The 16,698-nt window shown below is 42.9% G+C and overlaps 1 protein-coding gene across 1 annotated transcript in view; it reads right to left on the reverse strand.

Annotated features, from left to right (window-relative positions):
- Positions 1-3,102: 3,102 nt before the first annotated feature.
- Positions 3,103-16,698, reverse strand: part of B3GNT2 (UDP-GlcNAc:betaGal beta-1,3-N-acetylglucosaminyltransferase 2) — a 33,361-nt gene continuing 19,765 nt past the window's right edge. Inside the window, exon 2 of the mRNA XM_055400292.2 lies at positions 3,103-5,817. Within this exon, the coding sequence (XP_055256267.1) occupies positions 4,615-5,808 (1,194 nt within the window). The 5' untranslated portion in view covers positions 5,809-5,817 and the 3' untranslated portion in view covers positions 3,103-4,614. The remainder of the gene's footprint in view (positions 5,818-16,698) is intronic.

The raw sequence follows: 16,698 nt of genomic DNA on the forward strand, positions 1-16,698 counted from the left end.
TCTCAACAGAGCTGTTCCCAAAAAATAGCCGAGCCCCCTCAAGCCTGAGAAGTGATCCTTCAGAGGCAAGCTTTCTGGACTATTCTTTAGAGATGCCCCAGGGACTGAACGCTAGATCAGTGGTGCCAGTTGACTTAACACACACTACTGCTGGCTGTCTGACTTCCCAACATCACTTCACCATGAACCATGCACCTTCACTTCCCTAAACAACTTGAGCTGGAATCCTCCTAAGATCTGTTTCTGGAAGAGCCCCAACCAAGAGTAGGATAATACTTTTTTCATTTTGATAAAATTATTTTAAAAGAAGAGGTGGTTGAAGTTGGTACCAGGATCAGGGTTACTGATGACCTTTCAACAGAGTGGTCAGGGAAGCCAACCTGGGGGAGGACTTGGATGATGAGATGGAAAGTGTCAGCTGAAGACAGGCTAGGTATGGGCTCTATACAAGATGGCAGGATTCGAGAGTCATGAGCAAGCCCACGCTGACACTGAGGATGCAAGCTCCTGGCTCAGTCTGCTTACTGCTTGTTTAAGATGAAAGAGCATTTCCCTGACACAGGGAAGCTGTCGGGAAGCTGCAAGCACCATTGTTCAACTGCCTGGCCCCTGACTTCAAAATAAGCCCTTGGATTACAACCAAATTAAAAACTCTACTTCTGCTGCTTCAGCACAATCAATACATCCCCTTTCACAATGCACAATGGACAGGAAGAAAACAACTGCCAAAGCTCAGAAGCCACTACTATGATTGCTTGGGTGAAAATTCCTAAACATAGATCAAAGTGAGAGAAGCAGGAAATAAACCTAAATGGGCTCCACCTTTCAAATAAACCTAAACAAGGCTCCATCTTTCAATGTAAAGGCACACACACACTAATGCAGTAAGTACTTCAGTTATCCTAAAATGTAGTATTTTACATTTTAATATCTCCCACAACTGAGGCATATCATACAATTGATACAAATCATATTGAGTTTTTTAGTGGTGTATAAATAGTACTGTACCTTATAATTAATAAATATGGAATTTCATATGTAATGTGAACAAATAAGATTTTAGGGACTCCTTAAAGACAAAAGGGCCTAATTTTTGGCCTCTACCTTCTGAGATGATATTAAGGGGGAAAAAACTTTCCTTTCAAATTACTGTGAGACCTGAATACATCATGATAAATATTTTAATTTTTCAGATTTATTGTTAACGCTAATTAGGTAAAGTTCGGTTTCAAAGTTATTTGGCAGATGACCCAGGCATCAGAAAAGTAAAGCCAATACAGAATTAACATAAAGGAAAAATCAATGTATCCTATACTCTACATAGTCCAGCACATGAACTATTTATTATCCTGGTCTAAACAAGAATTTTTATTTCATCTGACATTTTTCTTAAGGTAAATCACAGAGAAGTTAACTTTTGGCCCAAAAAGTCTTCATTTCAGCTTTCCTGAAAGTGAAAATAAGCCATCCTTTACTTTAGTAAAGGCAGCCTTCCTTTCTGCATCTGAGAGAAAACAAGATAACCCAGTACATATCAGACATTCCAGACAGTACCAATCAGGGGTAGAAAAGTAGGAGGTGGTCACACTTTGGGTGCCTTTATTTCTGGATTCAACTTCAAGCGTGACTCAAACTTCCTGCCCTTCTTTTCCATTCCCCCTCAACCAACTCAAGACAGGAAACCAGGGTCAGGGATGAAAACGAGCCATTCTGGTCTCCTTCATCCTTCTCCTCTTAAAGCCTGGTTGGGTTGATGGAAAGTCAAAACTCTGGCAATGCTCATTTAGCCTTTTTGACCTTCGAACTCAAAATCATCATGACTTGTGAATAACCATGAAAAAGGTTCAAATACCAGTTTCCACTGAGGCCTCAGTTATTGAATGTTTCTCTAAGAATGAATTAGATCTGATACTTACATCCGAGATGGACACTCAGGTAAGAATCTATCTCAAGGGAACCAAAAGCACTTCCTGGGTTTAGGATCAGCCAATATCAACAGTGAGCCCAAAAGCTAGGATTCCTTCACTGAAAAAGAGTCATCCCATGAGGTCAATGACCTGTGTTGTGGGCTCAGGTAACAACTGCATGAGAACCTCGGCCAAATCTGGAGAGCATCTCACCCACCAAACATCATCAGCACCAAGGACTGATGTTCAAATGAAACTACATGTGATGAGGAGGCTCACCAAAGGCCCTCTGTGGCTTTTCAAAACACATTTAAAACTTGCTGCATCTCTTCTTTCTCTGCAGACTTGAAATCTCAGTGAAGGAGAATCCCTAAAAGAAAAAAAAATTAAAAGACATCTTCCTCAGGAGAAAAATCTGCTACTTGAGAACACATGGTGAAGGAAGCACATGCTTGTATATGGACACAAGCAATTTGTGAACCAATTGCACACGAATGTTCTGAGAACTTCGTTATTCTTCTCTAAACCTGACATGGTGGTGTTGGCCACCACCCTTCACTCACAAGCACTGGAGCCGAGAGGTCAGACGCCAGCACGTGAGCCCTTGAGAAGGACCAAACTTACAAGTCTTCAAACCCCACAGTGAGTGAGCATCTGTGTCCTCACATCCACTCATATGTATGGTCTCTACATTCCCAGTAGGAGAGGACAGTGTGCTATGTGTTCTCACAATAAGCCTTCTGTTTTTTGAGTTTCATCCAATGCCTACTTGTTTTTAACTGGACGTTAGCAGTTTCTTCTCAACACAAGTCCAGGAAAATAATGAGCGGTCAAGGCTGCTCTGTTTCATCACAGATGGAACATACATCTATCTTTCACAGAAACACACAAACCCCAAAATGGATATGGCTTAGGATGATACAATCTTTAAGATGCTGCTCCATTTCCTAGTTAAATTCTTCATACTACCAGGAAGTGAAAGCATAAATAAGTATTCATGCTCCTCTCTAAAGACGCTACATGGGGAAGCACTTTTAAAAATATTAAATGCAAAGACAAATGACCCACGGAGACAGAGAAAAAGGTATAGCTTGATATTACTACTGCAGTCAATAGTTTCTTGGGGAGAAAAGTGGCCTTTTTGGGAAAGACCTTTTGGGGAAAAATGTAATTAAATACAGGAAACACAGATTATAGATGACACGTTACACATGACAATTAAAAATATGGTGACTTTATTTCCATCTCCTTACAGTCCCCACTATCACATCGGTAAGAATCTTCATCTCTATAACACAAAAATATCTCAAGAAAGCATGTCACAAGATAGTATATATAAGCAACAGTTTGGCAGAATTCTAGTTTATATTCCCTCAAAAAAAGAACAGATTTTAAAATTCAAAAATAACCATTAGTTTTATTTAACATGTTACTTTACTATTTAAAATACCATGCTCTAGTTAAATAAGTCATCAACAACACTGTATACAAATAAAATATGACACAAAATATATTTAAGAAAATGTTTGGTATTTGATCTGAACAATAAATAAAAACACAGGCACTTCTACACTGAAACAGGAAAGCAGTCACTACTTAGGATAATAATTTTGTATAAGTAACATGTAACCCATATGGCAAGAATAGAATCCTGCGGTTTTAAACTGACAAACCATTCATTTCAATCTGCAATTTCAATCTTTTTACTTAAAGTTCAAAAGTTACATATGCTTTCCTGGTCCACAATGAAAAATTATAAATTCAATATGGTTGCCAGGGACAATTCAATCTTCAGTTTGAAGATTATGGAATCATACTCATTATTTTCAAATACTCAAAAAGAGAACTATCATGATACCACCCAGGAGACCAAATGCAATAGTTAAGCTTTCTCATGATGATCATAAGACCACAGCATGATAAACTGGATAAATGTCACCCAGTGATGCCCATTTTGCAAAACTGACTGATTAGGTTAACACAAGGAAATACTGTTGGGGTGGCAGGGCAATTCTGACAAAAGTCAATTTTTTCTAGATGAATTTAAAACTTCATCTAAATTTCATGAAAACAAACATAATTGCATTTTACTAAAACCACTGAGTCATATAGAACAATGTCTCTTTTGCCAATAGGTTTATGAATACCGTGGCTCAGAGGTTAAAGCGTCTGCCTCCAATGAGGGAGACCCGGGTTCCATCCCTGGGTCGGGAAGATCCCCTGGAGAAGGAAATGGTAACCCACTCCAGTATTCTTGCCTGGAGAATCCCATGGACGGAGAAGCCTGGTAGGCTACAGTCCACGGGGTCGCAAAGAGTCAGACACGACTGAGCGACTGAACGGAAACTGATTATTTACTCATTATAATGGGAAATAGGAATATCATCATATGAGGGCAAAACAAAAATATGGTCAAATTCTAGAAACATGATTTCAGATGATGAGGGGGACAAGTTAGAAAATAATGACCACTGGCTAACAGGAAGGGTCAGAATCATTCATTCTGTCATATTCTACATAAAAAATCAGCATATTCTGCTTTCCCTCTTCAGGAAGTACCACACTGAAGGGTTTAGAGGCCGTCAAATGGACACGACCTATAAAGGCAATTTTGATGGTTTTACATAGAAATGACCTCTAGTGGAAGAGAACACAAATGGGAACTATTTGAGATACATTTCTATGTAAAATGTAGTCTGCACATAATTCAGCATTTTAAATGAGCGCTCTGCAACCGAGACCAAATATCAATCATCTCTTGAGGTTTTCTACTGTGTACCAACATCAAATCTACATAGGAACAAATGTTACTCCTGCTTTTCTCTTCTATATCAAATGTCCTGAAGCCTTTGTGTCTCTCGGGAGCAAGGCCGAGTTTCTGAAGGCACATTCCAGTATAAACATCATCGATGGGGTAGAGAAGGACCCGGTCAGTTACATCGTACAGTCTTAGGGCCAGGTGGCCGGAGTAGAGGAATCCACCTCCTCCTGCATAAGGCGGGTAGACGCCAGTGTAAACAACTTCCGGGATGTAGTACTTCAGTTTCTTATCCCGATGAGGTCCAGCATTATGAATCACGTCACCAATGAACAAATCTTTGGCTTTGTTCCCGGACAAGCTATTCAAGTAATTCAGGAGATGATGGGTGTTTACAAAAACATCATCATCGCCCTTGAACACGAACTCGGCATTTGGGCAGGAAGTGCTCACCCACCTGAGAAAGAGTACTTCTTTCAGAGACAAGTTGAAGAATGTATCTCTGTAGTTCCACAAAAGAATGTCTTGGTGCTTCTCACTCTCAAATTTCAGCATATCTGAAAGGTCAGGATGGTTGTCCTCTGCAGGGGTCTGGCCCAGTAAGAAGACTCGCACCACCGTTTGGTTTCCCACATTGGTTTCTTTGCCCCAAGATTCCCGAATCGCTTGCCTTCTATCGAAATGTGAAGTTAGGGACTTAATCGCCAGCAATAAGAAGGGCTTCTTTGCACACTTATCTGGTTGGTCTATAAGCAATGAATAATTTCGACATCTCAAATACAGCAGAAAATCTTTAAATCTGTCTGGCAAACTGTCGAAACCTGAAACTACTGACATGACCCGCAGGTCAGGTTCACAGTAATTTAGATGGCTTATATTGGAGAATCCGTATGCTTCTCCCGTCTGGTTGGCTAACGTGTTCAAAATGGGATTGAACCTCCTGTTCAGCTTTTCTTGTTCCTTGTTCCAATATGCCCGAGGAGGGTCAGATATCTTCCAGAACCTTTCTTTAGGTATTATTACTTCCCCCTTTCCATTTTTTTCTTGGCTACTGCTTTTGGAGACTTCCACGATCAAATAAATGAAGACATTTACCATCATCAGGATTCCCAACAACTTTATTCTTCGACGTCCAACACTCATTTCTCATATCTGAAATAAAAGAGAGGACCATGGTACTGATTAGATTATTATTCACTGCATTTGCTCACATGTCACTTGCCTCTTTCATGTCCCCCAGAACAGTGGTTTAGAGCACAGATTCAAGACTTGCAATACGTGGGTTCAAATCATGGCTCTACCATCCTAGATTTGAGCTCTGTGACCTCAGGCAAGTTGCATAACAACTGATGTCCCAGTGGCTTCTCCATTTATAAAATGGTGATAATAACCCAATTAAGTCAGGAAGCAACAGTTAGAACTGGACATGGAACAACAGACTGGTTCCAAATAGGAAAAGGAGTACATCAAGGCTGTATACTGTCACCCTGCTTATTTAACTTATATGCAGAGTACATCATGAGGAACGCTGGGCTGGAAGAAGCACAAGCTGGAATCAAGATTGCTGGGAGAAATATCAATAACCTCAGATATGCACCACCCTTATGGCAGAAAGTGAAGAACTAAAGAGCCTCTTGATGAAAGGGAAAGAGAAGAGTGAAAAAGTTGGCTTAAAGCTCAACATTCAGAAAACTAAGATCATGGCATCTGATCCCATCACTTCATGGCAAATAGATGGGGAAACAGTAGCTGACTTTATTTTGGGGGGATCCAAAATCACTGCAGATGGTGATTGCAGCCAAGAAATTAAAAGACGCTTACTCCTTAGAAGGAAAGTTATGACCAACCTAGACAGGGAGAAGGCAATGGCAACCCACTCCAGTACTCTTGCCTGGACAATCCCATGGATGGAGGAGCCTGGTAGGCTGCAGTCCATGGGGTTGCGAAGAATCAGACATGACTGAGCGACTTCACTTTCACTTTTCACTTTCATGCATTGGAGAAGGAAATGGCAACCCACTCCAGTGTTCTTGCCTGGAGAATCCCAGGGATGGGGGAGCCTGGTGGGCTGCCATCTATGGGGTCGCACAGAGCTGGACACAACTGAAGTGACTTAGCAGCAGCAGCAGCAGATAGCATATTAAAAAGCAGAGACATTACTTTGCCAACAGAAGTCCATCTAGTCAAGGCTATGGTTTTTCCAGTGGTCATGTATGGATGTGAGAGTTGGACTATAAAGAAAGCTGAGCGTCGAAGAATTAATGCTTTTGAACTATGGTGTTGGAGAAGACTCTTGAGAGTCCCCTGGACTGCAAGGAGACTCAACCAGTCCATCCTAAAGGAGATCAGTCCTGGGTGTTCATTGGTAGGACTGATGTTGAAGCTGAAACTCCAATACTTTGGCCACCAGATGCGAAGAGCTGACTCACTGGAAAAGACCCTGAAAGATTGAGGGCAGGAGCAGAAGGGGACGACAGAGGATGAGATGATTGGATAGCATCACCAACTCAACAGACATGGGTTTCGGTAGGCGCCAGGAGTTGGTGATGGACAGGGAGGCCTGGCGTACTGCGGTTCATGGGGTCGCAAAGAGTCAGACGCGACTGAACTGAATAGGAAAGTTTCGAGGGCTCTAAGCTTTTATTCGTAAGCTTTTAAAGTACTGGCTGGTCCACAGTGAGGTGTGAGTCAGATCAGATCAGATCAGTCGCTCAGTCGTGTCCAACTCTCCGCGACCCCATGAATCACAGCACGCCAGGCCTCCCTGTCCATCACCAATTCCCGGAGTACACTGTGACCCTTAACACTGTGGCTGTTTCAGACACCTGAGGGCAGAGATACACATTAACTAGACAACTCACAGGTGCTTCAACTTCCTTGCTTATACAAGGACATATACAAACTAGTGTGCTGCAAACAGATGTGCTCACAATTCAAAATAACAAATATAATTTATATTTGTTATTATGTACACACCTGTACACACATAACTATTTATATGTGGGCTGCAGCATGTACAGTTCCATGTCATTCACCATAATCACCTATTTTATTCTATTTCCTTTTTTTAAATAAAAAATGGTGGCCACAACTTTGAACTATTTCCCAATCTACCATTTCACAGATGAAGAAACGAAGGCAGAAAGATTAAGACACTTGCCCAAGGCTGCAGGGCTAAGAGGAGATACCAACCACACCGAGTGTTTAGAGAGATAAACAGACACACACCAGCTTCCTCGAAATTGCCCACAACTGAGACCAACCCAAATGCCATCAAGAGAAGAATGGATTATGAAACTGTGGTACATTCATACACTGGAACAACCCCCAGCTATAAAAAGGAAGACTTCTGCAAGAGCAAAAATAGTATAGTGAGGGAGAAGACAGGCCTCAAACTCCCTTTATGTTAGTTCAAGAAGGCAAAAATTAATTTAGACCCTAGAAATCGGAAAGTGATAGGGGTGGTGGTTTCGAATGGAGAGGGTCAGGAGGGGTTTTCTGGGGTACAAAAAAGTACTTTGCATATCTTAATCTAGATGATGGTTTCATGCATGTAACATTTGTCAAAACTCAAACTGTATCCTTGAGAACTCTGCTATTTATAGCAAGAAGGAAAAGAGAAATGAAAATGACATTTTAGTGAAGTATCAAAGGCCAAGAACAGATTTCAGGCTAAGGGCAACACAACAAAGAGAGAGTAAGGAGACAGTTTGCCGGCGCTATCCCTGCAGAGCTCCAACACTGCTGAGACGGATGACCCACCCACGGACCACCAGTGAGATCAGCCTGACAAGACAATCCTCAAAAGTGGAACGGCAACACCCGGTAAAGAATTTTCTTACCAGGTTAATTCTACAGCTAAGAACTCATCCTGAAGAAGGATTGCTTCTCAGGTGCCAGTGTATTATCTTGTTACAATGAACCTCTGAAGTAGATACTGTTACTTTTATTCCCATTTTATACTTGAGGAAACAGATTTAAAGAAGTAACTGTGTTAAGGGCAGAGCTGGGACCCTAACCAAGGTGGTGGGGTTTCAAGACCACCATGTCAAATGGTAGCCACTCTTCTCTGACCTCTAGAATAAAGTGGGTTTGTGGGGGGGGAGGCGGGTTGCAGTTAATAAACATGGATTCTTCTAAAATTTCAATACGAAACATGGAAGTTCAAAAAGAATGACGTAGGACTTCCCTGCTGGTCCAGTGGTTGGGAGGCTGCCTGCCAATGAGAGGAAACACAGGTTTGATACCTGGCCCGGGAGGATTCCATAAGTCATGGGGCAACTACCGGGCCCACGGTCTACAGTCCATGTTCTGCAACAAGAGAACCCACCACAATGAGAAGCCCACTCGCCACAGCTAGAGAGCAGCCCCCACTTACCACAACCAGAGCAAAGCCCGCGTACAGCAACAAAGACCCAGCACAACCAAAAACTTTAAAACTAAACTAGTAATAATAGTAATAATAAAAAGAATGGTGTAAAGGAAACAAATTTGGTATTATTGGAGGAGCACCTGATTTTGTTGGGTTTTTTTTTTAACTGAAGCATAGTTGACTTATATTGGTTTCAGATACGCAGCATAGTGATTTGATGTTTTTATAGCTCAAACTACATACAAAGTTATAATAAAATATTGACTATATTCCCTGTGCGGTCCATTACATCTTTGTAACTTAGTTATTATTTATTACATATTTTAATCAAGAGTAGTATTTACTTTTTACTGTAAGATTTAAAAATTTCCTCATTCTAACAAATAGCCCCACGGTAGAAGAGGTATTTGTCATGCTGAGAATTCTGTGACGTTATCACTATATTGAACATCCCAGAAGAGATCAATGGGGATTCACAAACTTTTTGTGCCTCTTCAAATCTGTCCAGTAGATTCTAATCTAGTTGTATTTATTACTGCTGGATAGTTTTGGCTAAGGACATATAAGTGAAAGATGTTTTTATAAAGCCAGTCCCTACGTCATACCTTCACTCCCCCAGAGCTTTTACACATCTAGAGAACAAGGCAGATATAAAGTTATGTGCGTGGTCTCAGCTCACCTGGTAAGCAGTGTCCCATCATCTCATTCTTCCCTCCCTTCTCAACCACTACCCACCCTCCAACCCTCAAGAATCCCACTACTGAGCTACCAAGGGTCTTCTTAAACTTCCTCCAAAGAAAGTGGTTAAAAAAAAAACAAAACCCACAAGGTATCTCCTACTCCTTAATTATAGTTTCAAAGGGCCCCAAGTCACATACAACCTGAATGATTCAAAATGTCCACACTAAGTCTAGGGTCCATGCCCTCCTCCTTAGATCAGCTCCTTTCAAAGAGCCTTTGAACACACCTATGAGCAAATTGAAGGTCTCAGTCCACCACATCTTTGGCAACATCTTTGCTATGGGACTGACTTGCAAGGACAGGAGAGCATGAATGTGTCTGTGTGGGTACCTGATACAGTTAAAGAATCAGTCATCCTATTAGTAAATAAATCATGGTCTCATTCTGTCTTTTTTTTTTTTTTATCTCCAGATTCCAAACAATATGCTTTCTAAAAACAAACCATTCCTCTAAGTCAGGATAACTCTCCTGAATTTAAAGTAGCACTTAATCCAGTATCACCGATCTGGAGGTCTTGCCCTTCACGTGGACAGGCTGAAAGGGGGACAAGGAAAAGTATGAGCAGGAACAGAGATAGACTACAAGGAGGAAGATCTGGAAGGAAAAACAGTGCATGCTACGAACAGCTGACTACTTGACAGAAATTTTCAACTCAGAAAAGGAATATGGATATTCCTAAAATTTCTAGAGTAGAAGAGGACAGCTTAAGGAAGAAAATAAGAGAAGCACAGTACTTTTCACACAGACTGTGAACCTCTTAAGTTAATTTTCATAGAAAAAGATTCAGGGTGAATAACATGATTCCAAATAAAAAAGCCAGTTATGTATCCTGACCTACGGATACCTGCAATTCAACTAGAACCATCTGAAGTGATGATGTAGAGTTTATCACAGAAAGTACCAATACTTCTTTTGGGAATACTCAGGAAGGTTTCCAGCTTCACTGATGCAATTCAGGCTTTTCCATCTGTGATCAAGAACCAGGCAGGCAGGACATCCTATCCCCTCAGCCAAGACAGGGCTTCGTGGATCTCAAAGGAATACCATCCTCCCCTTGTTTCAAGGATTCCAGTCCTCGATTCAAGGATTCCAGAACATTTTCTTGTCCATTTCTCATTTGCGCTCCCTAAGAGAAGCTGAGGGGATACCACTTTACCAGGGAGAAAAATGGAAGTTCAGCAAGGGTTAAATGGGCAAATGAGGGCTTCCCAGGTGGTGCAGTAGTAAAGAATTCGCCAACAAGGCAGGAGATGTGGGTTTCATCCCTGGGTCAGGAAGATTCCCTGGAGAAGGAAATGGCAGAACACTTTATTCTTACCTGAAAAATTCCATGAACAGAGGAGCCTGGCAGGCTACAGTACATGGGGTCATAGAGTCAGACACGACTGAGCACACAAATGTTACAGAGTTAGGTGATAAGCCTGAGATGTATCAGTTTTCTGGCTCCCAGCCAGGGCTCTTTGGAGCTCCTCCTTTTTCTATAAGGCATGGCCACAGTATTGCAACCTGGTTCAGTTCAACAGTGAAGTCTCAAAGGCTGCCTCAAGACTGAAAAGACCCAAGGCACTGGATCATGGTACATTTGATGGTTACCAAGATTTTCCAAAGAAAGGGAAATGGGAGCCTAGAAATGCCCAGCCCCGCTTCTGACAAGCAGCCAGTCTTCCTTTCCTAAATTCCCCAAAGTGCAGCTTGGGCCAACTCTTACCACTATTTCTAAAGAGCATTTATTCCAAACCAACCTGAGCAGGAAGGGTGGGAAAACCACCCAGATTCCCAATTTGACATTTCTATCAAGTTTAAATGTCATCTTTCATTTGTGACCAAGGCACAGTCCCTCGCATGAGAACTAGACTGTTACAACAAACCAAAGTTCATGGAAAGGAGGAAAAAGCAGTGACCTCCATAAAAATATCTGTGGGAAAAAGCTCTCTGAATATCTGACTAAATATTCCCATTACAGACCAATTCCGTGTCCTTTTTTGAGCAGGAAGTTACACTGCTCAAAAAGAATTTGAGTTTAAGAAAATCTACCCTGCAACTAGGGAAGATGTTATACAACCCTCACTGTGACACACAGAATTTTTACTGTAACAGAAACAGAAAATCCCACGTGCAAACAAAGAACAACCTTAGCTTTCACCTTGTACTTGGAAGCAAATTCTCCCCAACAAAGACTGAACAGTCTTGAAACTTCTAAAACACTACAGCTGATTTTGTTTGGTAACAACTTCCTTCTTTGCTTCCCTTGTGGCTCAGCTGGTAAAGAATCTGCCTGCAATGTAGGGGATCTGGGTTCGATCCTTGGGTTGGGAAGATTCCCTGGGGAAGGGAAAGGCTACCCAATCCAGTATTCTGGCCTGGAGAATTCCATGGACTGTAGAGTCCATGGGGTCACAAAGAGTCAAACACGACTGAGCGAGTTTCACTTCCATTTTCCTTTATTTTGCAATTAAAATATTTAGAAAGGTAGAGACACACACACAAATTTATGTTAGCTGAAGATGGATTACAAAACAGAACAGATGCCATGCTTAAACTATGTGAAAATACAGGTAAAACACCACACAAAACCAAAACCAGTGTAATCAGGGCGGCAGGATTATAGGTTATTTAATTCTGCCGCACCATCTTTTCCCTTCAACATCCTCTACTGCACACATCCAGACTGCTGGGATGGGGGTGGGGAACATGTCACACACAAATCCTAATGTGAGGTCCCTATTTCTGCAGCCCACATCACTAGCGTGGGCGATGGTCCCACATCCCAGACACTCCAACCCTGTACCGGACCCTGCAGTGTTCAGCACAAGTTCTGTCACGACATCCACCCCCAGATCATTGCACATCTTTCCCTGGGTCCGTGCTCTCTGTATTAGAGAGCACTCTTAAAAATAATCGTAAAATATGAACATATCGGCTTTTTATAAATAAATACTTAGGTACCACTGGCTATATGCTAGGCATCAGTGATGTTATGAGGCAGATACTCAGAGAGGTGATTGAACTTGTCCAAGGTCACACAGCTGGCAGAACCAGGATTCAAACCTAAGCAGTTCAGCTCCATTATTTGAGTTTTAAACCATGATACAAGCAAACACTGCAGCACAGGCTTATGACGAAAGGGACGAAAAAGATGATGGTCTGGTTTTCAATGGTTTATCTTCTTAAAAAATTATTTTAAAATGTTAAAGCTTTATATGTATACATTTGAACCCTCAAAACTACCATCAGACAAAGTCAGATAGGTAGGGTGGGATCATAAGTAACCCTTACTGAATGATTATGCTATAGTCATTTTATTCCCCTATATGCAGTTTAAATAATCCCAATGTTTCATTTCTGGATGCCAGACTGGCACCACAAAAGAAGATGATTCTAAAAGGTTCCCTCCAGTTCTGAAAGCAAAGCACTGGCCCGAAGACATTTTAATGTGGCCATTGCCAGCCACAAGGACTTATTCTCACAAAACTCTAAGTCAGGGCCTCACTCACCCATCCCAAGGGGCTCAGGTATGTTAGGTAGATGGTCACCAATAACTAGTCAGGGACAGACTGAGACCAAATCCAGAACCTGTGCCTATGCTTCCCCATGCCTAGAACCAATATTAAGGATAAAAAAAGTTAGGACCTTCTTGTAATCATGAAATGAAATGACCAGCCATCCAATCCAGTCAGGCTGAGGCTTGGAGGCTAGAAATCCAAGTTGCTGATTCAGTCACGAGAGTTTGAGCTAGCAGCCTCCGTGTATAGGGAGGATCCTGCTTCCTGCTCATTCTCCTGCCCAAACAGGATACACAAATCCTTCAAGGATCAAGAGCCCAAGCCTGCTGCCATATCACACGGAGACAGGGGGCTTGAACGTCAATCAGCCTGCGAAACCTCCTCTGTCCTCACTCCAGGAGCTGGGCGAGAGTGGCTTTCCTAAATCCTTACCTTCCAGGCTGCTAACATCTGTTGCTTGGTCCTTGCCAGACCTTTTCAGGTACTGCTCAGATAGAGAGAGTGACAGCTTGCAGTTAAGTGGTTCTGGGGGAGACAGGGAATACCTTCCAGTGCTCAGGGCAAATGGTTGAATGATAAGGGTGTAAGTGCAGCAGCTTGGTGGGACCACAAGAGTGGGACCGTACCTAGAGCTTGTTCCTTAATGGGAGCAAAAAGTCTGGCCGCAGTTCTTGGCAGGACTGGAGTTGGGGAACCCCAAGATGCCCTCAACAATCTCACCTAGAGAGACCATATGTCTGACATTTTCTGGTCTATAAGTCAGAACAACAATCAAGTGAATTCAAGGAATTTGGTTCATAAGTCAGCAGTAGTAGCTTCACGTTCAAAATTTAAAGGGAAAAGTATATATGATGAATCTATTCACCTATATGTCCCCACAGGTGACATTATACATCTAAGTGTCTGCAGGACATGCTCTGATCCCCACTGACTACAGTTCCCCCAAAGCCCAATGAGGCTGATTTTCTCCAATGGTGTGTATTTAGCCGCTCAGTCATGTCCGACTCTTTGTGACCCCATAGACCGTAGCCCATCAGGCTCCTCTGCCCATGGAGTTCTCCAGGCAAAAGAATTGGAGTGGATAGCCATGCTCTTCTCCAGGCGATCTTCCCGACCCAGGGATCAAACCCTGGTCTTCCACATTGCAGGCAGATTCTTTACTGTCTAAACCACCAGGGGAAGTCTCAAGTGGTTCTTATCATTTAAAATAAAATCAAACACTAAGATCATTCTTCACATAAACATGTTCAGATTTTCAGAAAAGGAGAAAGAAGAAAATTTAGTAAACAATGATAGGGATTAACCTTCCCAGAAGTCATCTTTTCCCTGCCTTTACTAAAACTGGTAAGGGTTCGAGATCTTCAGTGTATAAGATTGTGTCATTATAAAACAAAGATGTTTGAGGACAGGTATGTTCCAGACCCACCTGCACTTTGGAAAATTAGTATGGCACCTGGAGTCAAACAACCCAGAGTTAAATTCTAGTAATGCTACCCTACTACTAGCTGTGTGACCTGGAAGTTACTTGACTTGTCTGAGCTTCAGTTTCCTCACCTGTGAAGTGATGATATAACCTGCCACACCAGGGTGTTGCCTAGTGTACAATAGGCATTCAATAGTTTTCTTTGATGGGTTTGGTTCCTCCACTAAACACTAAGCATATTTCTCAAGTTCTGTCATTCACTGCTTCTTTATAAATATTCTCCCTCTAGAAACCCTTCTATCCATCACCTTAAATGTTACTCCAAAAGGAGGACCCCCTCCCAAAAAAACCCAAACAAACAGGGCTTCCCTGGTGGCTCAGTGATAATCTGTTGGCCAATGAAGGAGAGACACGGGTTCGACCCGGATCCAGGAAGATCCCATGTTCCATGGAGTGACCAAGTTTGCGTGCCACAACTACTGAAGCCTGTGCACCCTAGAGCCTGTGCTCTGCAGCAAGAGGCCGCTGCAATGAGAAGCCCACACAAGGCAACTGAAGAGTAGCCCCCACTTGCCACAACTAGAGAAAAGCCCACACAGCAACGAAGACCCAGCACAGCCAAAAATAAATAAATAACCACAGCAGCAAAACAAGAAAGCAAGGATCACAAGTTGAGCCAGCTGACTCCAGACAGTCAATGTGTGTGGAGTCTCTCCTCCTGAGTCCTGCGTTCGCCGTGGGTCAGCTGCCCACGTGCAACCCTGTAGCAGCAAACTGCTTCTCCCTTTGCTCTCCTCACCTGTGTTCCCACCTCAGTAATGTCTCTGGCACCTCCTCCTCCTCAGCTCTCCTCTATCCCAATCAGGCTCGACGGCTGGGGATTGCAGGAGCCCAAGGCCTTCTTTCCCGCAGCTCCCAAATACCCCTGTTCCCCGACGACTCAGTCTGCAGCCCTGTATACACACCCCTGCTCGTGCTGTTCCTGCTGTGGTCACCACCACGGCACTGCTTCCCCACAGCCTGAATATAACTGTGTTGTCTTCTAAAACGCCTCTTTGCTCCACTCCTGGAGCTCAGGGCCTCATGGCCTCTGCCCCTCTTCTCTGAGACCTCTTGCCCAAGGACAGGTCCAGCCCAAACATCAGCCTCACCCCTCCATCTTCCCACTCACATGCCCTCTAGTCCCTTTATGATGCTCTGAGCTTCCTCCGCAGCCCCTCCTGCCAGCATCCCCCACCGCCACACCGTAGACACTTTCACCTCCGACCACAGCAAACAGTCTCTTCCAGACAGTCCCAGTTTCCCTCTGCCATCCGCAGAGTGCCCTGTCTGCCATGCCTTCCTGAAGAGCTTCTTCTACTCCTCAATTCGGTCAAGTGTCATTCCTGAAACACCTAGGAGGGACGGTACCCTCTGTGGTTGACGTCTTCACCCTGCAATGCCACTACCCTAGGTTGTAGCAGTTATTCTGCATTTGTTGAACAAACAGGTATTTTGGTCATCTGATTGAGTTCACTGAATATAGCTGTTTCAGTAGAAATTAATTAAATAAATATACATGACCCTTCTCCAAAGAGATGACACTGGGAACTATATGTAAGCTGCTCAGTGACCTATGTATTTATAGAAACCTGTCTCACTTTTTAAAGTACTAGAGTAGAAAAAAATGTAAAGGCTTTTCTAGAGTTATAGGCAATAAGACTATTAGTAGTGAGTCCATATTAGACCTGGGAGGGCAGGGGCTAGATCTGAAGAGGTAAACTGTGGTGAAAGCCCCACCCAGGCCCACAGGCAGCCCTGTACCCACCTGAGTGGGAATGCAGGCAGGTGGGATCCAGCAAAGTGTCTATGAAGGCTTCATCCCTCCACTAGCAGAGCATCCAGGTAATCCCCTCCATTCCAGCCCCAAACAGAGGGACCTCCACACTCCTTTCTGATAGCGGGGTGGACCTCCAGCAATTGCTAGTTCCACCAAGGCCATGATAGCAGAGGGA

Source organism: Moschus berezovskii, chromosome 11 (assembly GCF_049115385.1).
Source record: "Moschus berezovskii isolate FMDL1 chromosome 11, NW_MosBer_1.0, whole genome shotgun sequence".
Taxonomy (NCBI): domain Eukaryota; kingdom Metazoa; phylum Chordata; class Mammalia; order Artiodactyla; family Moschidae; genus Moschus; species Moschus berezovskii.